Consider the following 26,520-nt stretch of genomic DNA (forward strand, 5'->3'; position numbering starts at 1 on the left):
ATAACTGCAATCAATCAGTCAATCAATCAATCAATCAATCAATCAATCAATCAATCAATCAATCAATCAATCAATCAATCAATAGTTATATTTAGTTTACTGTAAATGCTTGTCAGGACATTCCATAGTACATTTTAACCATATTTCAAAAACAATTGAAGTAATTATGAAATTACATACAGATGTACTTAAGTCCTGCTTAAAAACACTCTCAAGTTCAACTAATTGCATTTAATATAGACATAAACTATAATGCATTTTCATTTAATTGCAAACGGTTCCAACAGGAAGTTCCTGCCAATAGGATGCAACAATATTAGCATTTGCATTTCTCATTGTAGTCGTTCTCCATAGTCTGTGTTTGTGTGTTTGACTTTGTAAAGAGCTGGTGTCAAGCGTTAATTGTTGATCCTGCAGTTCGGTGGAAATCACAGTCCCAAAGCACTTAATTTCCCTTTAACACTCACACTCACAAACCCTCCAGACGCACTACAGCAATCAAGCACAATCACCACCACCACAACATCCATTCATTTTTAGATTTTTAAGTGCTGTCAGGGTCTCCTGTGTCTGAGACGGGTGAATCTGACCAAATGTCCGGGTGACATTTCAGCACAAAATAAAAAAGAAATGACATTTTGCATTAGGCCGACGCTTTATCTGAAGCGATGTATACCGTTATTCAAGGTCCATTTTCAGTTCGTGTTTGTGGAAACAAAGCATGACCTTGGTGTCGCTAGCATTATGTTTTTCCATTGAGCTTCAGGAATGAAAATTCAGGAACAGAAGAATGAAAAAGACCCCTACATAACATAATGTGTTCAAATGCTTATGAGTTGTTGTTTTTTCCAGTGATGACTGTCCTTAGATGTATTGCAATTTAAGTACAAAAATGCATTTTTATTTACTGTAAATCAGCATACTGTAAATAAAGGTTTTTCAATTTAAAGGGATAGTTCAAAAATGTAAATTCTCATCATTTACTCGCCCTCAAGTTGTTCCAAACCTGTATGAATTTATTTATTCTGCTGAAAACACGATTTTGAAGGGCCTCGTTGACTTCCATAGTATTTTTTTTCATACGGTACATTTTTTGGTACGAAGCCCCTAAAAGGACATGTTGAAGAAGAAACAAATTTGATGGGAGGAATAATTCAATTTTTTTGCTTTCTCTCGCAAATGTTCTGGTTCCCCCGAGAAACTTTCACTTGCGTTTGCATTCAACTTTCACTTTGCGTTCACTCGCAAAGAACACAAAAGTTTTGCGAGGGAATGCAAAGTTTCTCGGGGGAACACAAAACATTTGCGAGTGAACGCAAAACCATTGACTATTTTTCCTCCCATCTCATATTTATGTCCCCTTAGGGTCTCCGTACAATGGGGCCCGTCAATTCCTCAAAATATCTTATTTTTTGTTCAGCAGAAGAAAGAAATTCATACATATTTGAAACAACTCGAGGGTAAGTAAATGATGACAGAATTTTCATTTTTGGGTGAAATATACCTTTAAATTAATAATAATAGCTATTATTATTATTATTATTATTATTATTATATTAATAACCACAACAATAATAACAATATTATTATAATTGAAAATAAATAATAATGATAATAATTAGTAACCATTAGTAATTGTTATTAATAATAATATAATAAATAAATACATTTTTACTTGATGAGATATTTGCTTAATTGTCATGAGGATAATGTCTTCATGCAAACAGTATTAGAAATAATGTGAAATAAATAAAAAGGCTTTATTAAAACAAAGGTATAGTAACTTCTTTGATTTGACTGCATTTCTTTTCCCGGACATGCTGTTGACAGCTGTCATGACCCCACTCTGTCTCTTTCTCTCTCTGCGAGTCAAAATGATTGCCATGTATTGACATGCTAGTTGTAACACGGTTGCCTTGGTGATTGATGCATTGACATGGTTCAAGTGATGTAGTTGCCTGTAGCGATGGAAGACACCTGGAGACTTGAGGAAATGTGCTGGAGTGTGTGTGTGTGTGTGTGTGTGTGTGTGTGTGTGTGCGTGCTCAGCTCAGCTCAGCCAGTGAAAAACCTGTAGCCTGTAGTCGCTAAATCATCTGTGCTGACATGCTCTAATATGTTTACTCTTATCAGCTACACACACATTTCGATTCATTCATAATTCACTGCATAAAGACAGGCCACAACAACACTTGCCCCGTCACCTTAGAGGTCAAAAAGCAAACGGTTTAATCCGAGTTTAAGGCTGTTGCTAGTTTGGACTAGTTACCCCTGTTTTCTTGCTCTTAACCCTTTCGCACGTACGATCACACCGGTGTGATCAGTCTTGGCTGGTCCCTGGAGTGTACGATCACACCGGTGTGATTAGAACGGTCAGCGCATCACGTGATCAACTGCTAAATTCAAATGTGCTTTCGCGCGTTGGCTGGCGCTGAGCCAGAGACGGACGTGCTCAGTGCTTGTCATATATCACAACTATTCAGTGTTTTCAACCACATATTGTTTATTTTAGGTTTCAGGCATTTAAAATCACATAAGTTCTAGCAAACCAATTAATTTGAGTTTGTAAAATACACACAGATGTCTATGGAAGCGGTAATAATAATTATTTCCATTATAATAAGACGACACGTTTTATTCATATCAGATACACAATGTGTAAGTAGCTTTACATTTTACCCTATTCTTCTCCCAGTTAACCTGCCACTTACTTTCATGTATTTCGTGAGAAGTGGATGAATTGACGTGTTGTAAATCCAACAGACCTGTGGCACAAACTAACATGGCGCCGCCCATCGCGCATACAGCTCAACTAACGCGATCTTTATAAAAGTGTTTAAACAACCAAACACATCCACATGCACATATTTGACAATCGGAATATCTGTGTTTCATGCTATATCTAACATATTTTTGAATATTTTGAATCAAAAAGAGAACATTACATAAAAGCAGATCATCATTCATTCAGCGCTGTGTTGTGTTTGCGCTGTGTCACGTGACAAGCAATGACGCGTCACCATGGAAACGATAAAGTGACAGGTTCTAAATAACGGTCACCTTGAAAAACTCACGCAGGGGGGTCAGTTAGAATATTTGAAACTTACGTGTGAAAGGGTTGAAGCATTTCACTGAAATCAGGAGACAAAACCGTATACATACTGGGAACTATATTCTCAGAAGGCGAAGCACTGCTACTTCTGCGGAGTGATTTGCTCGCAGCCCCTGAGAAGCCCCGTGGTGAGGAGCAGAGAGTTTGCTCAGTGTTGCGCTATTAACTCCGCACAAGTGCTTCGCCTTCTGAGAATATAGAATACAAGGCGAAGGATATGTATACGGGTTTGCGTTTCTGAGGTTTGCGCAGAAAAAACGGATAATCGTTTGAACCTCGAACCTATTTCAGGAGTGCGTTCTCAAGACACCAGACACTTTTTGTGCGGATGGGCGGCCGGAGCGCGTTAAGGGTTTTCTGTTAGAACGGTGTCGTGTTAGCGGCCCCTAAGTTAATGACTAATGATCTTCGCAACTTCACTGTTACGCTAATTTCTATTATCACTGTAAAGCTGATTTGAAACAATCCATACTGTTAAAAGTGCTATAAATGAAGGTGACTTGACTACGATTAGAAGATGGCTGTGTCTCAAGTGACCTTGTTATTTGTACACACTGTGTATCACAATCACAACATTTAAATAGGAAAATGTTGGCGTTATTTTGTGACTTATTGGGAGCAGTATGCTAGCTGGAGCCGTTTACCTCCAGTCTTTGTGCTAAGCTAGGCTAGCGGTGGGTGCGTCAGACAGAGTTACGGCACGCACAGATGTGAAAAGGGTATTATGGACTTATTTAACTCTGGGGGATACGCTAAAGTCCCAAAATGTCGGCGTGTTCCTTTTAAGTCAGTGTGAAATGCTATTCACATTTTACTTGCATAATGTGATAAATTTCAGAGGGAAGCAGCATATTCAAAGATGAAATCTGAGATGGATCCATCTGGAATTGATTGGATGATGAAAAGTTTCTATGACAGGTGGTGGGACAGGATGACAGTAGCGTCGCTCGCGAGCCGAGAATATTTCAGCCCAGAATGTGCTAAAAAAAATAGTATTACCTAAAATAACACCACTGTCAGTCTCGTCCCTTGTGAAAAACTATAGTGCACATAACTTTATTGAATGTACACTTTTAAAAGATGAACTTGTATAACAGTTTCTTAACTAATAATCTTTTGTCATATTTTAGTGGAGTACATTTGTTTTGATGTGTTGACTAACATGCTTGATTATATTTTTATAATTTGATATATTATCATAATAATATAATATTATCATTTTAAATGTGTAACTACAAAAATATTTCACTCTAAATGCTTATGAGCTCGACAGTACAATTTGATTATAATTTTAAGTACCCGATTGTAATTTTATATTTCATGCGATGTTATCTTTAAAGTTAATATATTTTAAATTCCAACCTTTTTTCAAATTTAAATAGATATATTTTAGTGTGATTACCACTGAACTGCAGGTACAACCGTACAATTATAAAATTACACTAAAAATACATTTAAATATACATTTAATAATTGTTTTAACTAGTATACATGTTCATGTTAACTTGCAATTAAGTTTCCAAAAACATTACATTCAGTTCACACTTAAAGGTGCAATAGGCTTGTGTATGACATCACAGCTTGTGGGCGGGGCCTCGTCATGTTGAATTTGTGTAGTGTGATTTTGAGCTGTTGTGCTAGACACACCTCTAAAAATAATCTCCTTGCAGTCTTTGAATCTCTCTTCACTTTGCTACCCTCTGGTTTGAGATGTGTGTGCGTGTGTGTGTGTTATAGAAATTACCTTGTCTCACAATTACATGATTTCTCTTGGACAGTGAAACCCAGCTGGTACCCATGGCAGCAGAGTGGTGTCCATGGCAACTTGCTGGTCCTCGCTATGGTGACCTTTGGTTGTAGGGGTCTTCTGACACCTTATGTCAATAAGCTCCGCCCACATTGCCTCATGCCAACATGAGCTTATTTATGAATAAATCAGAAATAAGCTCAGTTCCACAATCTGGTAGGAGCCTGTCTAGTGGAAAATTAAGCAGTCAGTAAAGTTAACATTATGTAGTACAAAGCTATATAAAACATCTTTCATCTTTTTGTTTCTTTTAAATGGTTACATTTATCCATGTTTGTTCTACAATTTTTAATTAGATCGTGAATCCATTTACTTACCCACTTACCATTTTGGTTCACCCAAATATGAAGTTTCTGTCATAATTACTCACCCTCGTGTCGTTCCAAACCCGTAAGACTTTCGTTCATCTTCAGAACACAAATGAAGATATTTTTTGATGAAACCTGAGAGCTTTCTGTCCCTCCATTGACAGCTACGCAACTGACACTTTGATGCTTCAAAAAGTTCATAAATATATCGTAAAACGAATCCATATGAATTGAGGGGTTTAATCTGAATTTCCTGAAGAGACATGATCGCTTTGTATGCTGAACAGATTTAATTTAGGCTTTTATTCACATATAAACAGTCATCAGCGCACACATCAGTTGTGGTAAACGTGTTCGCTTGACGTGTGAGAACCAATGAGGTTTTTTCGAGTGTGTTATGCAGCGCGTTTGAGCTTCCGCAAGAACCAATGAGGTTTGTTCTTGTGCGTCAAGCAGGTTCAGTTGAGCTTCTGTTTTTTTTTGCTGAAAATTTAAATGTGAATAAAAGCCTAAATTCAAACTGTTCATCATATAAAGCGTCTATATACAAGGGTGCAAAACTCAGTTCCTTCACTGTCCTGCAGAGTTCAGCTCCAACCATAACTAAACACTCCTGAATCAGCTGATCAAGATCTTACTCCAGGACCAATTTTGGATACCCCTCTTTTAGGGGTTACACCATGGGATCATTTAATGGATTTGATTTTAATTAACTAATTTTGTTTTATTTCATTTTTTATTTAAAGTCCCCCTGCATGTAGTCAATAATTGTATCCCTTAAATCTCATCTTTGATCACCAAAATTTGATCACCTGTTTTTTTTTTCCTGTGAGTTTTTAATTCAGATCAACACCCTTGCTTCATTTAGTATACGCGGATCTATGTATATGCTAATTAGCCCCGCCTCCTCTCACACACACCAGCTCAGAGATTCAGTTATAATAAACACTGTACAATGGTTTCGCTCTTTACAACGTCGGACACATAACGGTAATTATTATGATTAGCATTTTGCTTCACTACGTTATCAAACAGCTAATAATGTGCTGCTTATGTTACACAAACCATATCTCAGTCTACCTTTTAAACATCAGCATCCTTAGAAATCCGTTAAACATCATAGAGCGTCAGGCATATAGTTAATCATAACATCATAATATACAGTCATGGCCAAAATTGTTGGCACCCCTGGTAAATATGATCAAAACTGGCTGTAAAAAATAAATCTGCATTGTTTATCCTTTTGATCTTTCATTCAAAAAATTGCCAAAATTCTAACCTTTCATTGAAGCAAGAGAATTGAAAGTGGGGCTAAATCACATTATGAAATAAATGTTTTTCTCCAAAACACGTTGGCCACAATTATTGGCACCCTTTTATTAAATACTTTTTGCAACCTCCTTTTGCCAAGATAACAGCTCTGAGTTTTCTCCTACAATGCCTGATGAGTTTGGAGAACACCTGACAAGAGATCAGAGACCATTCCTCCACACAGAATCTCTCCAGATCCTGCAGATTCCCAGATCCATGTTGGTGCTTCTTCTCTTCAGTTCAGCCCACTCATTTTCTATAGGGTTCAGGCCAGGGACTGGGATGGCCATTGCATATCTTGGTTTTGTGCTCAGTGACCCATTTTTGTTTTGATTTTGATATTTGTTTTTGGATCACTGTCCTGTTGGAAGATCCAAACATGGCCCGTTATAAGATTTCTAGCCCTGGCTGTTAGGTTTCGATTTTTTATCTGTTGGTATTTGATCCAATCCATGATACCATGTATGCACCAAACCCATCTTAAGTGTTTGCTGCCAAAAAAGCTATTTTTTTGGTTCCTCTGACCATAGAACCCGTCCCGTTTGAAGTGCCAGTTGTGTCAGGTACTTTTCAACTGTTCTATGGATTGGATCAAATACCAACAGATAAAAAATCGAAACCTAACAGCCGGGGCTAGAAATCTTATAACGGGCCATGTTTGGATCTTCCAACAGGACAGTGATCCAAAAACAAATATCAAAATCAAAACAAAAATGGGTCACTGAGCACAAAACCAAGATCTGCAATGGCCATCCCAGTCCCTGGCCTGAACCCTATAGAAAATGAGTGGGCTGAACTGAAGAGAAGAAGCACCAACATGGATCTGGGAATCTGCAGGATCTGGAGAGATTCTGTATGGAGGAATGGTCTCTGATCTCTTGTCAGGTGTTCTCCAAACTCATCAGGCATTGTAGGAGAAAACTCAGAGCTGTTATCTTGGCAAAAGGAGGTTGCAAAAAGTATTTAATAAAAGGGTGCCAATAATTGTGGCCAACGTGTTTTGGAGAAAAACATTTATTTCATAATGTGATTTAGCCCCACTTTCAATTCTCTTGCTTCAATGAAAGGTTAGAATTTTGGCAATTTTTTGAATGAAAGATCAAAAGGATAAACAATGCAGATTTATTTTTTACAGCCAGTTTTGATCATATTTACCAGGGGTGCCAACAATTTTGGCCATGACTGTACATCATATACATAATTCACCCGCTATATTGCTAAAAGTACCCAAATTTTCATATCAGCAAAAAAATATACTAGGATAACCTGGCTTTTCTTGAGACTCCCCTGCTTCAGAGCGGCCATAGTTAATGATATGCTAAAGCCCGCCCCCCTCGTGACGTGATTGGTTAGAAGGTTGTTTGTGACGGAAGGAATTCTGGCGATTTCAAACCGCCTTTTCTTTCGCTGCAGTTTTAAGGAGAAAATACCCAGCGATCGTGTTGATTTATGAATTTGCATATAGTTTGTCTTGAAGCATATTAAAAACACCACATAGACTTATAAACAACATTAAAAACTTGATTTTCACCACAGGGGAAAATTTTCTGAATTAAACAGCTCGTTAAACAGAAAGAAAAAAAATCAAATAACCCATTAAACATGAAGCTATTATGCAATCATTTCCATTAAAATTGAGTCAAGAATGCTAGGGTTCTTATGGAAACCATTAAAAGATGGCTACTAATGTGGACAACAAGGCAGCTCATAAGGATTTTCATAAAAGAGTTCTCTCTAGCTAGATTTTTCTTTTTTTGACTGTGTGAATGGTAATCTGGTTAATCCTGTTTTATCAAAATAAAGGATTATAGAACAGATCATGCATACTTGCACATAAACACACGTTTAGCCATAGTGTGTGCGTGTGTGTGAGATCTGGCATAAGTGATTACAACGTTAATGTGGTTGTCCTTCCCCTGTCCTTCCTGTGTCCTCGTAAACCAAAACATACTGAACAATGTTTTTATTGTTTATAATATAATGTTATTTGTATATTAACTGTATTTTGTATAATTACAATTTAAAATAACTATTTTATATTTGAATATATTGTAAAATGTATTTTTTTCCTCTGTGATGCATACTGAATTTTCAGTCTTCAGTGTCACATGATCCTTCAGAAATCATTCTAATTGCTGCTCAACAAACATTTCTTATTATTATTAATGTTGAAAGCAGTTGTGCTGCTTCATTGTGTGTGTGTGTGTGTGTGTGTGTGTGTGTCTATATAGTTCAAGTTTTTCTGTTTCTCTACAGGATGGTTTTCTCAAAATATGTTTTATTTCTTGTGTTTAGTCGGGTGCACACAATATGAATTCTGAGACAAATCTGAGGCAAATTTTGGGAATCTTGCTTGAGTCTGACACTGTCAATCGTGACAAAGATGTGTGTCATAGAGTCTGACAGTCTGATGTCACACAATCTGACAAGCAACAATCATAAAGGACAAGCAAAAATCACACAGTTTGCACCCGACTTCATTGTAACACAAGAACGGATGCTTATGGTTTATTTTATCCTCAGGTTGTCCTGGAAAAGAAGAAAAAGTCCAATTATTATTTTATTGCTCTGATATTCTCTCTTTGTCTCTGTTTTTTCTCCTCCATGCCTAAAAATAGAGGTGGAACAGAAAGGTAAAGACGTGTTTCTTTCACCCCGTATAGCATCTGTATGTCGGTTCCCTCGCAACATGTTTAACATTTTCTCAAGTAAACCATCATACATGTATTCATTAAATTTAAAAGTCAAACACACTGTGTGTTTGGTCATGTTTTATGTTATTAGAGGAAATGTTATGTATGTGGTGGAGATGGTGCTGTGGTGGGCTCATGTTTTCTCGTAATGTTCACCCTCATTTCAGTTCATGTGTGTTATAATGCTCTTCTTCTGGTGCTGCTGAAAATGTAGAAGAAAACGACAACCCTGTGTCATCATGTGACATTCATATTTTACAAAGCATTTTATTGGATGAAAATGAATGCAACGTGATGCCATGAATTAATTTTATTGATTTAAAAGAAGAGTTTGTTTTTTGTTTGTTAGTTTGCACTAGCATTTTATCTATATACAATAAAATAATTTAAAAATTCAAAGCTGCATTTATCCGGCAAGCAAAAACTCAATTAGGCAGACAGCATCAGACTTGCAAACACATGCAAATGAGCTAACACTTGAAATGATAGTAAATAGTAATAAAACAAACAAACATTTACATTACTGAATAGAAATTAGAAATGATCAGCATGTTTATTTCATTAAATATTTATTTAGCTACAAAAAAAAATCATAAAATGCTTTGAAGGGACCTCTTGGGAAACTAGAGATGACTCGTTTTTGAAACCATTTAAAAGCAATTTAAATGAACAGTCCAAGGGAACTGATTCATTAAAATTAATCAGACTTCTCAATGTGACTTGAGAGAGAGAGAGAGAGAGAGGTTTCATTACAGCTTCAGATCGCGATAATGTGCGAGATCCATTGAAAAAAGTATTACTGGAAAAGCGACAGTGTTTTGAAAAGTACTGCGTTAATGTCACACTATTGAAAATGTTGTAAATTAGTTATTAAATGATTAGTAAATTCTTATTAGTGAGGTGTTAAGCACAACAAAACACTGATGTTTATACTCAGTATAAAAATACTGATAAATAGAAAAAAGTCCAATCAGTTAAAACAAAACACAAGAAAAAAAGTTGTTTGAAATGAACATTTTGTTTACAAGCAGAGAACAATCAATCCATTTTTGTTTAAACAACTTGTGACCTTTATGTCTATTTTGTAAACTATAATCATAATCACATTAATACTGCACATCACAGCACACTCACTGATATATGCAGGTTTGCTGATTATGCAATAAAAAAAACATGCATGTTTAAATGCTTTAAATTCATATTTATTAGTGTCATCCTGAATTTATGACAAAACTTGTATTTGGCTTCAAATACGGCAGCATGAATGCAGCATTTGTTGTTGAATTTGCCTCGGCATTCAAACACGCTTCACGCGTACGTTGAGTTTGTCTGTTCAGGCCTATACATATTATGTATCCTTTTTCATCTGCCAGGTAATTAGATCTTATAGCATCAGTGTATCGGCTAAGTGCTCACAAACCCCCGTTAGCACTTTAACAGTAATGATATTCATAATCTAATTCCCATTTAAAACATCCAGTGAAGCCCAATCAATAACCCAGCCAATGAGCTGTCAGCATTTTAAATGACATCATTATGATGATAGTGCTGCTAACCTTCAGGGTGACACCATCAGATGAGAAACAGAACATAAGAACTGCTAACACACACACACACACACACACACACACACACACACACACACACACACTCACACACTCACACACAGACGTTACAGGTTTACAGATGTGGAGATCTCAGGCAGTTTTACATTTGGTCTGATTCGGTGTTTCACAACTGGTTCTGTTTCAGGACTCAAAAATCAAGTGCCAAAAATAAAAAAAGCCCTTAAAAACTAATTTATTAATATCACCATGAACTGCACATGTATTAAATATTCCAAAACATTAACTTGGCAGGCTGAATAGGCAATGTGACCATTTTGGTTTCCAACGGCCTCTTGAATTTGATCGTTTCGTGTTCTCAGCAGCCATTGAATCATCACACAAAACACACTGGGTCATGATTTTTTTTGTAGCACATCACACATCCCATCCATGTTGGCATCTGTCTAATTTGACCAGCTTCTACCAAGTGGAAGATGAATATGAACCAAAATACTTTTATTTACACACACACACTTTTTTTTTTAAAGAAATTGGTATATCATTCACATTAAAGGCACACTATGTAAGATTGTTAGATCAAAATATCCAAAAACCACTAGAACAATGTTATATATTTTGTTGACTTTTGTTACTTACATTATCCCAAATCTTTCTGAGAATGTTTAAATCCAGAGAAATAAGCAGTTTTAACCAGGACACGGACCGTGACATCAATGTCATCATACCCACGTTACCCTCGATTTCTGGTTTTATTCTGTAGAAACCATGGAAACACCAAAGACGCATTAATATAGTTTGTATTTTATTAGACAGGTGAGGAACTGTTTGGATACATTCATCGACAGAAAACTTTGTTATATTTCATCGTTTTTTTGAAATCTTGATTTTCTTGATATACCGCGAGTACCATATTTACCATACCATGCCTAATATCGATCTAGCTCACTGCGGTGTGTAACAAGTGTTTCATATAGCAGCCGCCGAGCGAAACACACAGAGTCGCATTATAACAACTTTCATCACACTCAAATGTATCTACTATGATAAAACAGCGCTGCGTTACCCCACATACGCATGGCCGGAAGAAGCGGAAGCGGCGTCTAATGCATAATAAAAGCTCCACTGCTCTCCACCTGAGTGTCGTGCTTGTTTCTCATTAGAAATCGCACCAGCGGCCTCGTCCCTCTCCAATGGCTTTCGTAACGTTCTAAATCGTGACGTACCATTTTGGTTACGTAACGTAATAAATATTTAATACTGTACCGGTCATCCATGAATATGATTTCTGCCCGTCGTATTCTCCACCGGCTGTAGAGGTGAAGACAACAACTCCCATGATTCAGTGAAATCAAGGCGTCATCAAGCTACGCTTTTGTTTTGAATAAACAACCTCTAGTGGCGAAAAATTACATAGTGTACCTTTAAATAAATAAAGACATTAAGTAAAGACATTTTAAATTGACACCACAATAAATAGGAAGTGTTTTCTCCTCCATTTTAAAAGTTGTTATTTGACTATTTATTATCGTAACTGCATGCTTATGTGATTAGCTGCATATTATTTTGATTTAGCTTTTGATTTTGTTTTCCCCTGCTATCAGAAACATGATCCACTACAGGAGGTCGATCAAACAGGGGTGCGTTTCCCGTACATTTTATAACTTTTATAACATAAAAAAGTTGAAAATTGCTTAACTTATTTTGACGAGTTAAAGCAATCTAAAGTTGTCATAACTTATTGATCATATAATTATTTAAATATCACACAGGTGGTGGAGTAATAACTTATTTGAACTAATCCGTTTGAAACCAAATTAATGCCTTTTTTTTTTGGGCTATAAATTACAGACATGGCATCGGAGGAATTCAAATTGTTTTCTAAAATATTTTGCTCAGATTATTTTTCTACATACTAGAACACGTATGCACATGCACACCTGTGTTAACAAAACACTTTAAATCTTTTGGCAAACTAAAAGACGTAAAGTACATGACATATTGTATATCTAAATAAAATAAATAATTATATTGAATGTCAGCTTGCTTATGTTGCTCAAGATAAAGATTTATCAAGTCCACGTCTCGAACCACAGGTCGAGAGCTGTCGTTCCAACCACACAACTTTGCGATGCTGTTTGCTAATGTTGGTTGGAACTATGGTTTCGGGAAACACGACTCGTTGAACTGTTGATAACGTCAGAACTTGTGACCATAGTTGTCTAACTATGCTGTATAGTTCATCATATCAGGGACCGTAATGGGCAGCTGGTCTGAGATCAGAGGTTCAGGATAGACTGACATGACGTGGAGACGAGAGATGAGCAGCAGAGATGAGCATTAAAACACTGAGCGACTCGGTTGATGGTGTATGTTCCTCTTGTCCTATACCTCCTTTCTTCTTCTCTTCCTCCTCATCTCTTTCTGATGTTTTCCTCTAGCCTACTCTGCCTGTATTCATATTAAAAGCAATAGTTCACCAAATAATAAAGCCTCTTTACTCCCCAAATGAGTTTTCTTCCGTGAAACACATTTTGCAGAATATGCATATTGTGCTTTCCCATAAAATGTAAGCACTGAGGGTTGTCAAGCTCCAAAAACAACAAAACTTCATATAAAGGGTCCATATGAATTATACACTGTAAAAAATATTTTCATTATTTGTAATCACAACTTTTTTTCCCTTTATCAAATCAACTTAGATAATTATTGTAGTTCAGATAACATAATATTTTGAGTTTCTATTGATTAAACCAATCTCCTTCATTGCATTAACTCAATTGTTTAATTTCAATGAACTCAAATTTTTAAGGCAACCAGGTAACTTACTTTTTTAAGTTAAACCAACAAATTGTTTTACAGTGACACATTATTGTAAACAAGTCAAACTTGCAAAAGTAACACAAGACACTCTTTGCATAAGTAACAGACGGATATTTAAGTGTCTCACCAGTTATTGCCGACTTAAATTTGTGTCACTTAAAGCTGTCGTATGACTTCAGAAGACATGTATAGCCGTCTGATAAGGCCACTGTGAAGTGTGAATTGGGGCTTGCATGACTTGTTGTTAGTTGACTAGTCATCCGGGCAGTCAACGAGATGGGGTCAGTGTTTACTTCAATATGCCATGCAGTTTCAACAGTCTCTGTTGTTTCTGACAAGTCCAAAGCTGCAAAAAATACAAATAAAAAATAGAATGTAAAAAGTAAAAATGTAAATAGATGCATACATTTAAAGATACATTTATTTAAGCAAATTTTCACATTATACTAAAGTTCGTTTTCATAAATCTAAATAATAAATGCAGTGGTGGAAGAAAAGTTAATATGGAATGTTGCTGGAATAATATGACAAAAATATTTATGCATATATATTATATACTTTTTTTTTTGCAGTAGTGGCAGACCTAAAAGACTAAGTAGAAATCATAAAAAAAGAAAAAAAAAATCAGACAAATGTATCTTAACATCATTAAAACAATTAACTTACTAAAGCAAAATTTCAAAATATATTAAAACTTGTTTTCAGAGAATGCATTTTAAACTCCTTTATTGATCTTACCTCACTGTCATTTTTATCAATCTAAAAACAATTACAATGAAAAAAAAAAAAAAAAAAAAAACTTAATTCAAGGTACATCTTACTCAATTTTGTAAAGTTAATGTTAATTTGCTGGAAAACAAATGGCAAACAATATATTGTTTAAGATTTTGTTTTGCAAGAGTGACAGACCTAATAAGTTAACCAATAAATAACTAAATTATATTATGAAAAATAAAAAACCTAAACATCATTTAAACATGGTAAATTCACAAAAGCAATTCACTAAGATTTCACAAGAAATTACATTTTAAACTTGTTTTTTGTATAATATATGTTGTAATCATTTATTTTTCTTACCTCTCTGCTGTAATGATTTAAACTAAAAACTAATTATTATGACAAAATACATTTAATTCAAGATATATTCTCTAAAAACATGTCTTAGTATCTTGCAGTTTTGTAAAGTTAAGAATATTCAAACTTTTAGCTGGAAAATATGACAATAAGACAAAAATACTGATAATTTTGATCCAGTCGTTTCAGACCTAATAGACGTGTTAACTTGTGTAAATACTACTTCATTCCACAATATGAAAGAAGGCTTAACATTCTGTAAAAAACATCTCATCTAGTGTTCCACTGATTAGAAAAGACACTGCGGTTTTAAAAAGAAATGTTCAGTGAGTGAATTCAAACGGACTGTTTATTTGTGGCTGAACTATTCCTTGACAACCTTTTCTTCACCTTTTTTCATCCAATCAGAATCCTTGGTCTCGAGCTCCTGCAGCCCATCTGGAGCAGCGTCTGTCGCTTTAACACTTTCTAGAAAACCTTAAATCTGTGTGTAGTTGAGCTCCGGCCAGCATCAGTAGAGTGATGTGATGTTGATAACGGCGGGGCTTCACTTTAAACGCAGGTTTAAGATACAGACCAGCGCACTTGTTTTCTGATATAGCCGTTCACTGTATATCACTGTAATCCAGATGGACAATCAGAGAGTTGTGTATGTGTTTTTCAGTGCTGCACAGTTTGTGTGTGTTGTGTGTGGTAGGTTTCAGATGCGATACAGGTTTTAGCAGCCTTATAATGGGGCAGACGCTAGAGCTGAACGACCCACTTCATTAACCTTTATAATACCTGTGTAAGTGTTCAGCGCTGTATCATTTCCTCGCTCAGAGATGCTCAGACTTCCTAATGGACTCAGTCAAAGAGGCAAAGTATAATATAATATACATATTATATATTTAAATTATATTTTCACTCTTTTTGGATATTTCGGTAAAACTACTGTATAATAATCAACTTTAGATAAAACTTTATCAGGGAATAAATTATAATAATTACAAGAAATTAATTATCTTCACAAATAATTTTCATTCAACAAATATTACACTGGTTCTCTGTTTTGTTTAAATCTTATATATTTTAAATATATTTTCACTCTTCCCGCATAATTTGGTTAAAAAATATATATAAGACGTAACTTTATATAAACTATAAAGGGAATAAATTATTTTTATAATTATAATAAAATATGACTTATCTTCATGCAATAAATATTGAAATGGTTTACTTTATGTCTTTTATGTATTATATTTTCATGATGAATATTCGTAGTTTTAGCTTTTAAAAGTAAAGGTGAAGCAATAAAATCTGCATGAAAGGCGTTTGAAGTAAAACAATGAAAACTAAAGGTAAAACATTTAACAAGTCATTTTTACTGTTTTCATAAAAATCAACCCCTGGGACATGAAAGTGCCCATATTCGTAGAAACACCCACACTTGCCGAGAGCTTCCAGCTGTAAGCAGAGCGCAGTTTAGCTTTAATTTATTGACCGTTCTGAGCTTTTCTGCTATCGTAAATATCCTAGATTTAGTAATGCAATCACAGACGCACACGGCCCAAACCTGCTGCTCAGTTACCGCTGTCTCTGTAGATTACACTGTCTTTGGTATCAACAGATTTGACCCCTCGCAGGAAATTAATTGGAATGAGTTTATATATTTCTAACCTAATCTGGTTAAGTGTATGGATTGCCGCAGTCAGGCCTTGGGTTTAATCAATTTCTCCGGGGCTAAAGCCTTGGAAAGAAACACAATCTTTCTGTTCTGATGCTGCATGGCTGGTTAGAGCGGACCCAAATGGAGGAAAATACTCGTATTATTAGTTTTGTGCGCGCAGACGCAATAAATCAAGATGACACAAATTGACAATATCTTAGCATCGGGATGGAATCCGTTCAGATTGTAATAAGAATAAGCTCATTATTATGTCTCGGTGGCCTCTGGCCCCTTTGACCAGCTGTCATTAATGAGCTCGCTCTTATTTATCAAAATTTGAAATGCCAACTTCAAGTTTAAATGAAATCTTTCTGCATGTGCACAATCCTGCTGCTTGAGGGAGAGAGTTTAGAGGCAACGTGCTCCAGCACACCTGTCTGGAAGATTCTAGTAGCCCTGAAGAGCTTGATTAGCTGCTTCAGGTGTGTTTAATTAGAGCAAGAGCTAAACACCCTGGGAAAGTGAACCTCCAGGAGCAAAACGGAAAATGCCTTATGCATTTTGGCCGTTTATTTACATGGCAATGGCGTTTTGGGGGCCTGAAAATGCAAACTTTTGAAACCAGGTTTCAAAGTGTACGTTTTTGAAACCGATACCGTTATTTGTTTCGTGTAAAATACAAAAACGTGAATTTGTGAAACCGTTGTCATGCACATGCGTATTATGTGTTTAGTCTATATGTTGCTTTAAAAAAAGGACATTGACAACTATGGTTTGGTGCATGCAGAATACAGCACTTTTAATCGTTTTCGTGGATCTGTGTGAATGGGGATCGTTTTCGTTAGACAACGTTAGAAGAAACAAATGGTAAGGGGAAAAAACGTTTCCTTTTTTAGTACATTGTTGTCATGTAAACGTACCCCAAGTTTACTAGTTCACCAATAAAGGAAAATAATTTTCAAACCCTTGTGAATTTCTTGCTTCCTGTGGAACTAAAAGGAGAAATTCTGAAGAATGATCACACAGCTCGTAAAAAAAATTGTTTCAACTTAAAAAAAATGTTTGTGCTCCCTTCAAATTTTGAGTTTCGTCAAATTGAAATCTGTACTAAGTGACAACTTGGATATTTGAGCTGACTTAACTCAAAATGTTAAGGCAGCACTAACACTTATTTATTTTAGTTGAAACAACAATTTTTTACAGTGTATAGTCACTATGGGTGACAAGCTTAAAAAATAACAGAAAAAAAACAAAATATATCAAAATATCGTCAATATGAGGCTGTATTCCAAGTCTTTATACAGCAGCTTTTTATTCATTACTTGAATTTCTTACTTAAAGTTTACATTATTATATAAAGAAGTTGTATCTGCTCATCAAGGCTCCCTTTACTTGATCAGAAATACAGTAAAAACAGAAATATTGTGAGATATTTTTACAATTTTAAATAATTGTTATATATTTAAATATAATTATAATACATTATCTTCTCATAGAACATTTTACATATTGCAATGGTTTATTTTACACAATTTAGTTAATATGTTTTTATATTTAAAATATGTTCTCACCATTCTTGCATAATTTGGTTAAAAAAAAAAAGATAAAGCTTTATTGGGAATACATTATGAATTATCTCCAACCAATAAATATTGACATTGAATATTTTACTCTGTTTATTCATATGTATTATTTATTGACACATTTATTGTATCTTTATGGTGTTTTTTAATATAGTTAGCATTTAAAAAGTAAAGGGCAAAGCAATAAAATCTACATAAAAGACACTTGTAACTAAAGGTAAATCATAACAAGACCGTTTTAGTGTGATTTTTATTGTTTTACTAATAAAAAATATATTATGTATTAGCAGAATCTAAATTTAACTAAAAAGCATGTTACTATTCATGTTACAAATTCAAATAGCAACAAATATGATACTGCTCTCTTGAAAGTCTATAAGCCATAACTGTTATTTTAACATCAGTCAGTCAGTCAAACAACATCTTATCTAAATGAACTCTTCTTGGCTAGAATACGATACAATAATACAATATGCAGCAGATGTAATGCGTCACATTGTGAGAGTACCAGTCATTGTCTAGTGAAAGTGATATGGCACAATCTAGTCGAGCAGAAATGCAAGAGAGTATCGGCGGTTTATGAGAGCTGCGTTTATGTTTAAGAACTGTGAAGGATTGTCATTCTCGTAACTTGGCATAATCTGTTTATCGGGTTCCTTTTATATAATGTAATGGATCATTGAAAGCAGCCCAAATGTGTCTACTTAACACATTTCTAACTTATCATGTCATTGTGTACACGGCAGAGAGATGTTATCCATCTTATCCATCCAGATAAATGAAAATGGTCATGAAGTGAAGAGGCTTGATGCTTTCAAACCCACGCTCACTTGTCTTTCTCTCTCTGTTTGTTTGTAGTTTTCTTGTGCCCAGGGCTCTTGCGTGGCGTTTATCAGAGCGAGCATCTGTTTGAATCGGACCACCAGTCGGGAGCTTGGTGTAAAGACCCCCTTCAGGCCTCGGATAAGATCTATTACATGCCCTGGACGCCGTATCGCACAGACACCCTGACCGAATACTCCAGCAAAGAGGACTTCGTTGCAGGCCGACCCACGACCACCTACAAACTTCCCCATCGGGTGGACGGCACGGGGTTCGTCGTCTACGACGGCGCGCTGTTCTTCAACAAGGAGCGCACGCGGAATATCGTCAAGTTCGACCTGCGCACTCGCATCAAGAGCGGCGAGGCCATCATTGCCAGCGCAAACTACCACGATACGTCTCCATACCGTTGGGGCGGCAAGTCCGATATCGATTTGGCAGTGGACGAGAACGGACTTTGGGTGATTTATGCCACGGAACAAAACAACGGACGGATTGTGATCAGCCAGCTGAACCCGTACACGCTTCGGGTGGAGGGAACATGGGATACGGCCTACGACAAACGCTCCGCTTCCAACGCTTTCATGATCTGTGGAATCTTGTACGTGGTCAAGAGCGTCTACGAAGACGACGATAGCGAATCCACTGGGAATAAAATCGACTACATCTACAACACGGAGCTGAGCAAAGATGGCTATCTGGACATCTTTTTCCCAAACTCATACCAGTACATCGCCGCCGTGGATTATAATCCCAGAGATAATCTACTTTATGTGTGGAATAACTACCATGTGGTCAAATATTCCCTGGATTTTGGAGTACTGGACAACAGGCTAGGTAAGAGCTGGAACGTTTGCATGAATTTTAGTTTTTTATTTTGAAACTCTTTTTCTCTGAATGAATTGCAAAAAAAAGAAAGATTGCACAGCCAGTTTAAAAGAAAATGACCAGAAAGACCCTATGCAATCAATGTCCTAGAGAGCAACATAGTGTCGGCCGTACACATGGATTCCACACGGCCCAGGTGTGGGCCGGATCTGGGCCTACACTATGTTGCTGTCTAGGGTTGTTTACGTGTTGTGGCTCTTAGTTCAGTTATGGCGATTAATGGTCATCACAGCTTTAACGTTAACAAAATGTTAAAAAAACCCTTCCATTTATATAAAGGAATAAAACCCTTTCATACATGTGTTCTGCCCCAACATGTTTCTACAGGAGATGTGCCAGAGCAGGAGAAAAACACTTCACTCATCAAGCACACTTTAAATACTGCACACTTTAAAGGAAATTAAGCCTATTTTTAGGACAAAGATTGTTTTGAATTGTGACATTTCATTTCCATAATGTAAAAACTCTCATTACTATATAACGTGCAGGAATTACATTTGTACATATTTGTTCAATTCTAGAGTAGATATAAAGTGAAAACTTATTTATTCAGTACATCATATTATTTGTTTTTACTTTCTTAATTTATACTGTATTTCTATTCAAATGTAACTTCAAATTATAGGAACAAAAACCTAATGAGAATTAAACTATTTGGGAATGTACTGCATACAGTTTAAATGTAGCATAATGTCACAATGCAAAGCAATACATATTTCCGTTATGCAAAATATGATACTTAATTTCTTTTGATTTTATGGTGAAATATAGACCATTTTGCAAGATGTTAACAACACTGGTCCAGAAGCACTTCCTGTTTCAGTTTAGGACAAAATACAACCAACAGAACATATAAAACTGAATCAAAAAGTTAAACAAACATCTTTAAGATGTTTTCTTTACATGTGAAATAAAGAAACCAGTCACAAACTGAAACAGGAAGTGTTTCTGGACCAGTGTTGTTTACATCTTGCAAAATGGTCTATAGGATGTGTTTTCATGAGATTCACCCCTCCTTTAAACTAGCAAAGTTACTAATGACATTTAGTGCTGCATTTGGAAAAATTGCCTTTGATTTAGTTAAATGAGTTGTTTAGTGCCTGCGGGCGACACACAGATGAGCTTCGGTGGTGTTTGCTTGAGTTATTGGTGAGACCAGAACGTTTGGAATGTCCTTTCCTAATTGGAAAGCATCTAGTGAAGTTAGTGGAGGGGAAGTTCTTGGCTTCTTAGTGAAAGTCAGAATGTAGTCGCCTGGGCTGGCGGTAATTACAGAGCGAATGGTACTCAATGTGTGACATTCCTTTCACCATTTAATTAAAAGCAAGAAAACTTTCATAAACATCTTCACTAAGACCGTGGGAAACACATTGACTTCTGCACAGTAATATGCAGAAGATGCATTAGATCGTCACTAAAGGAAAACAAGTCAAATAGCTTACAAAGTAGGCTATTCTAATTGCATTCCGGACTTTTTTTCCTCAGTCACCCTCTTTTTCAGGCAAAGTATCATAATTGCCACCACATTTCTTATTTATTTATTTTACAAATATTTTACTGTTTTGTAAAATCAAATGAAGTTATTAAATGAAGTTTGGGCTCAGTAAGATTTTGTTTTTGTTGTTGAAAGAAAGAAATTAATATTTGTGTTGAGCAAGAAAGCCTTAAATTGATCAAACGTGACAATGAAGATATTTATAATGTTCTTAAAAAATATTTTAAGCGCATATATATATATATATATATATATATATATATATATATATATATATATATATATATATATATATATATATGTATATATATAATATATATAAAAAGAACAGCATTTATTGTGAGAAATAGTAGTAGTGATATGGTCTTAGCCAGTAAGCTCTAACAAGAAGATTATTTTCTTAATGAAAGTGACCGACAAGTCCATGTTCAAAGTCACAAGTATGTTTCCCTGACGACAGCAGATGATTGGAGGGCATGCATTGAATTTTATGTCCTTGTTGCATTTGATCTGTATGCCAAAATATCGGACACAGTTGAATGAAAGTGTTTTTGACAGCGGCCACATCACATTTACGCTCTCAGCCTGTCATGAACCGTCATCACTCAAGCTTCTGCTCTTTACTGACTGCTTTCAGAAAGAGATTGTCTTCACTTCCTTGTTTTATCATACCGTTACACGTGCTACTTGATTTTTTTATAATATTAGACAGCCATATAGTTTATATTGTACATATAATTCATCAGTTGTATTAAAATCTAATTTAGTGGTCATTGCCTATAGTGTGAACTGTCGTCTTCTACAGTCAGTTTTCTGTAGAGCAACAGTTTGATATGGAAGCTTTGTTCTACCATGGAGTAATACAAATAAATAAAAAAAGGTAAACATTTTTCTTTTTTTCTTAGATTTTCAAGTTTGTATCTCACAATTTGGACTTTATAACCCACATTTGTGAGTTTATAAACTCACAATTAAAAAAATTATAATAATAACAACCTTTTTTCCTCATAGTTCTCACTTTTTATTTCTTACATTTCTGTTTAAAACATTGGGGGTTTTTTTTCGCGATTGGGAGATGATGCCTTGCAAGTTGCAGTTTTGCCTTTTTTTCCCCCTCTTAAAATTGTGAGGTATAAACTCAGAACACATTCAGTTTAATGGCACAGACATGCTTGCAGTGCATTCGACGACCCTTGCATAGATTATGTTGTGTGTGTGGCTGTGGTGTGTGTTTCGCTGTGGAAGGCTTGTGTTGATCTTATTAAATGATTGTGTGATATGAGGCGCTCTTACAAGCAGTCAGACACTCAGAACATTCTCAATTTACACATGCAGAGAGAGCAGCAGTGTGTGTGTGTGTGTGCGCGCACACGTATGTGTGTGCTCTCTCCCCTGAACACACAAAACCTGCGGCATGATTCTCCTGGAATTAACCTTGAAACCTTCATCTGAAGGTGACTCTTTTGATGTGCTTCTGTTCACTATTACAGTTTCAAGACCTAGTGAACACACTATGCATAGATGCTCCCCAAATGCAAAGATGTTGCAGAAACTGAGTTATAAGATGCATTTTTTCTTTATAAGGTTTTTAGGTATAAGATATTTAAGGTTTTGCCTTAGTGACATAATTAATCAAAATGACAAGCAAGAGTGTTGTTATAAATACCTGTGGCCGAATTACAGCAATGCTGATATTCAGAACAACACACTTGCAATCGTAATATTGCTGTAGAACAACATTAAACAAAAGTTCGACTTTTTGACAAAGTGCTGCTGTGAAAATAGTTGCAAGCAAAGATCAAACATCGCATCTCTGAGCAACATTACTGTATTTCATTTCCTGGATAAATCAGTGTTTTAAAATGACTATAAAATCAAAATGGAAAATTCTCTTTTTTTATGGAATATTACAGTATTTATTATAAATTATTTAACTGTGCACATCATTTTCTTTTAAATTCATGTGCCTCGTAATATTTAAAGAAAATAACTTCCCCTCACAGTTACTGACATGATATTAACCAATAGCAAACTACAACCATCCAATCATTTTCCCATGGACACAATCAAATCCTGTCCTACATTTTGTCTTGTTCAAGAAGGCATTTCACTCGAATATGCGTCACAATATAGGAAGAAAAGTCTATCACAACTACCTTTTAATGCCAACTTTAAATGGAGATGGTTAAGTAAACAATTCAATGACTCACTTATAAAGCATTTATGTAGCTCCAACAGTAAAACACGATAAAGTTCAGAAAGAGTCACTGAAACATTTCCACCAGCAATGCACAGACTGACAAACAGAACTCACAAACAATGAAAAGTCTCAATGTTGGCACAGCAGCCAGAAAGGGGTCGCCTGTGAGTCACCTTTAGAATCCACAAGTGCATTAGCCTGGTCCTACCAGACTCTCGTACATTTATTTTGTGCAGAGAGTCTGGCCGCTCTCCATTGACAAGCGTTAACTTCCTTGTAGGCGGTCACTCTGTTGAAGTTTAAAACTATTGGATCTGCCCAGAGTCACTCTGGATCTGCCATAACCAATCGCTAACGTTTGGTGGTGACGTAACCCTAAAACTCAAACTAGCGCACAACCTCAACGTCATCGTTCTCAGCCACTCCCTCTTTTCGCTGATTGGACCGTTAAAAAATTGTTCAGAGAAAACCCAAGAATATACCGCAAACCCAGATGTAGTACTGAAGGAAAATGAAGTACGTAGGAAGTACGTAGGAGGGCGAAGCCAGGCTACAAGTGCATAGCAAGTGTGCCATTTAGTAAAGGGCCTATATATATATATATATATATATATATATATATATATATATATATATATATATATATATATATATATATATATATATATATATATATATATATATATTATTTTTTTTATGAAACAATGAAAGCTATTGTTAAAAACTGAATTACAGTTATGAGAATCAAATGGTAATCATCATTGAGGAAAAAAAAAACTGATACATTGTGGTTCTGAACATTTTGGGGGAAATGTGCTTAAATGTTTTGAAAATAATGTCACAATGCAGAAAATCTTAAAGGTATACTTCACCCTGCTTTGTATCAGTAGCAGCCACAAGCATCGGACCCGCGCACCAGACCAGACCTCGAGATCGCCCAAAATCTCCGGGACTCGGCTTCTGCTTTCCACAGTTGCCATTCACTACGCCTACATTATTACATTATTTGACACTTGACACGTTCGGGCCAGCTTTGCAGGTCATGCATTCTGCTTTACACGGATCCCGACCGAGACGAAAACACAAGAATTTTCTTAGCAATGCTAAAACGCACATCAACCGATCACTTTTTTAGCGTTCATGTAAACACTACATTCAGATTCACCAATTGGAATGAATTCAGTCTGATTGAAACAAAAGGTGTGCATGTAAACATAATGAATGGCGACCGCAGAAACCAAAACCCGAAATCAGGCGCGCAAATCTGGCGCTCGTGGCCACCCGCACGAGCCGCAACACAGCAAGGAACAGCCGCGGACGATGGAGGAACCAGAGGATGCCGGAGCAGCCGCTGCAGCAGAGGAGCGAGACCCGCCCGGCGGTCAGGAGGAAGAGCCCGGGCAGACACATCACGGAGATTTACAATAAAACGCCGTCTTTTCAGTTTCGAGTCAACTTTCGATACTGTTCTCTATAACTGCTTTTTAGTCTGCCGTAGCTCAGTGGTAAGAGCATTGCGTTAACAACGCAAGGTTGTGGGTTCGATCCCAGGGGATTGCACATACCTATGTATTAGGATACTGCAATGTAAGTCGCTTTGGATACAGGCGTCTGCCAAATGCATAAATGTAAATGTAACCGTGGCCTCGTAGGGCAGCGAAGCAAGTGCATTCTGGGAGTTGTTGTCTTTCATACACATGAGCTAAAAATACATTTTCTGGCTTTTCTCAGTCTAGAAGGCTCCAACTTCTAAAATAATTTCACATTTCTACTACATACATGACCCAATTTAAATACACATTCATCTTTTCAGCAGTGAAGTATCCCTTTAATGGTCTTGAAAAAGCTTCAGTGTCATACCCGTAAACAGACAGAACCCAAACGCAGAGTGCAATAAAATAGTTATTTAGTCCACTGAGAAATAATTCACAAAGGCCTGGAGGATGAAGATATTTCCAAATGAACTTGAGCAGGGAGAATCAGTCAGACAGTCCAATCTGTATAATCCAGACATGTAGTGAATGAATCAAACCACGAAGAGAAGGAGAACGAATATAAATTCTAGATGAGAAAAACAACACGGTCAGACAAGAACAACGATCTGACAGGGATTGACGCAAACACTGAGGTATATATAGGGGAACCAAATCATCAACAGGTGAGAACAGGCTTGAATAACGTCATCATCTGATGATGACTGCTGAGTGAGTCAGTCACTCCCAAATCTGAAAGACACGATAGGAAGACAACAGAAGTGAAAATACAGACCTGGGGTCTCATTTATAAAACTGTGCGTGTGCGTAGGATCCCTACTAAAAGTGTACGTGCGCCTGCAAGCCAAAAATGGTGTAGGCCAAAAAATATTTAGACTTATAAAACCTTGCGTACGCCAGAACCTGAGCTAAATTCCCTTCATTAATCCCAGTCAGCGGAATATCACCCCATCTCCTCCCCGATATAACTTCGCTAGTTTTACTATGCATATCCTCATCTGCATATCATTTGCATATGCATATTCATCCATGTGATACCATGTTTAATGGTACAAGACATTAGGAAAATATGATATACGGGTGTACCGTCACATTACATTGCTAAAAATAATGTAGTAGCCCCTGCCTTGTTTTTGACAAAATAAATACAATAGTATAAAATACATTTCTGAGAAAGTTTTTCTCAATCTTTTCCTCTGGCCAAATAGTGTTGTTTTATTGCTTTATATTTTAATGAAAGCAGATCAGGAAAATGATTGATCATTATATGTGTGAAAATATTTTCTCAGATCATGAGTTCTGCTATTATCATGCGCTAAGCAAACATTAAAACACAGCATGCCACAGGAAAAGTGTTCAAAAGCATTGCATCCACTACAAATATTTCTGTTTATTAGAATATAATTTTTTTTTTAACTTCTCGGTAATGATTTCATGTAATTTAAGTGCTTAACTCCATTAATGAGAATGGCACATTTAATCTAAACGTGTATACTAGTATAAATCATTCTTTTATTTATTTAAACCGTTATTGTGAACGTGCACTGTATTTATGATTAGGACTCATAATGAAGATGTAAGGGTGCCGTAGGTGATTCTCTGCATAATTTTTTTTCATGCTGGTTGAATGTCTCCTTATATCCTGATAGCAATCACTCTGTTAAGCGGTCTAAATGTATTTCTATAAATATATTTCAT

The 26,520-nt window shown here is 36.0% G+C and overlaps 1 protein-coding gene across 3 annotated transcripts in view; it reads left to right on the top strand.

Moving 5' to 3' along the window:
* Window positions 1-26,520, top strand: part of LOC307011911 (adhesion G protein-coupled receptor L3) — a 305,103-nt gene that overhangs the window by 172,019 nt on the left and 106,564 nt on the right. For 2 of the 3 annotated variants that reach the window (XM_079638009.1, XM_079638010.1), the window contains exon 6: window positions 18,783-19,583. In XM_079638009.1, coding sequence (XP_079494135.1) covers window positions 18,783-19,583 — 801 coding nt within the window. Of the gene's footprint in view, window positions 1-9,156; window positions 9,172-18,782; window positions 19,584-26,520 lie in introns of all 3 variants that reach the window. The other variant, XM_079638008.1, reaches the window with a different exon arrangement.

Source organism: Phoxinus phoxinus, assembly GCF_949152265.1.
Source record: "Phoxinus phoxinus genome assembly, chromosome: 2".
Classification (NCBI taxonomy): domain Eukaryota; kingdom Metazoa; phylum Chordata; class Actinopteri; order Cypriniformes; family Leuciscidae; genus Phoxinus; species Phoxinus phoxinus.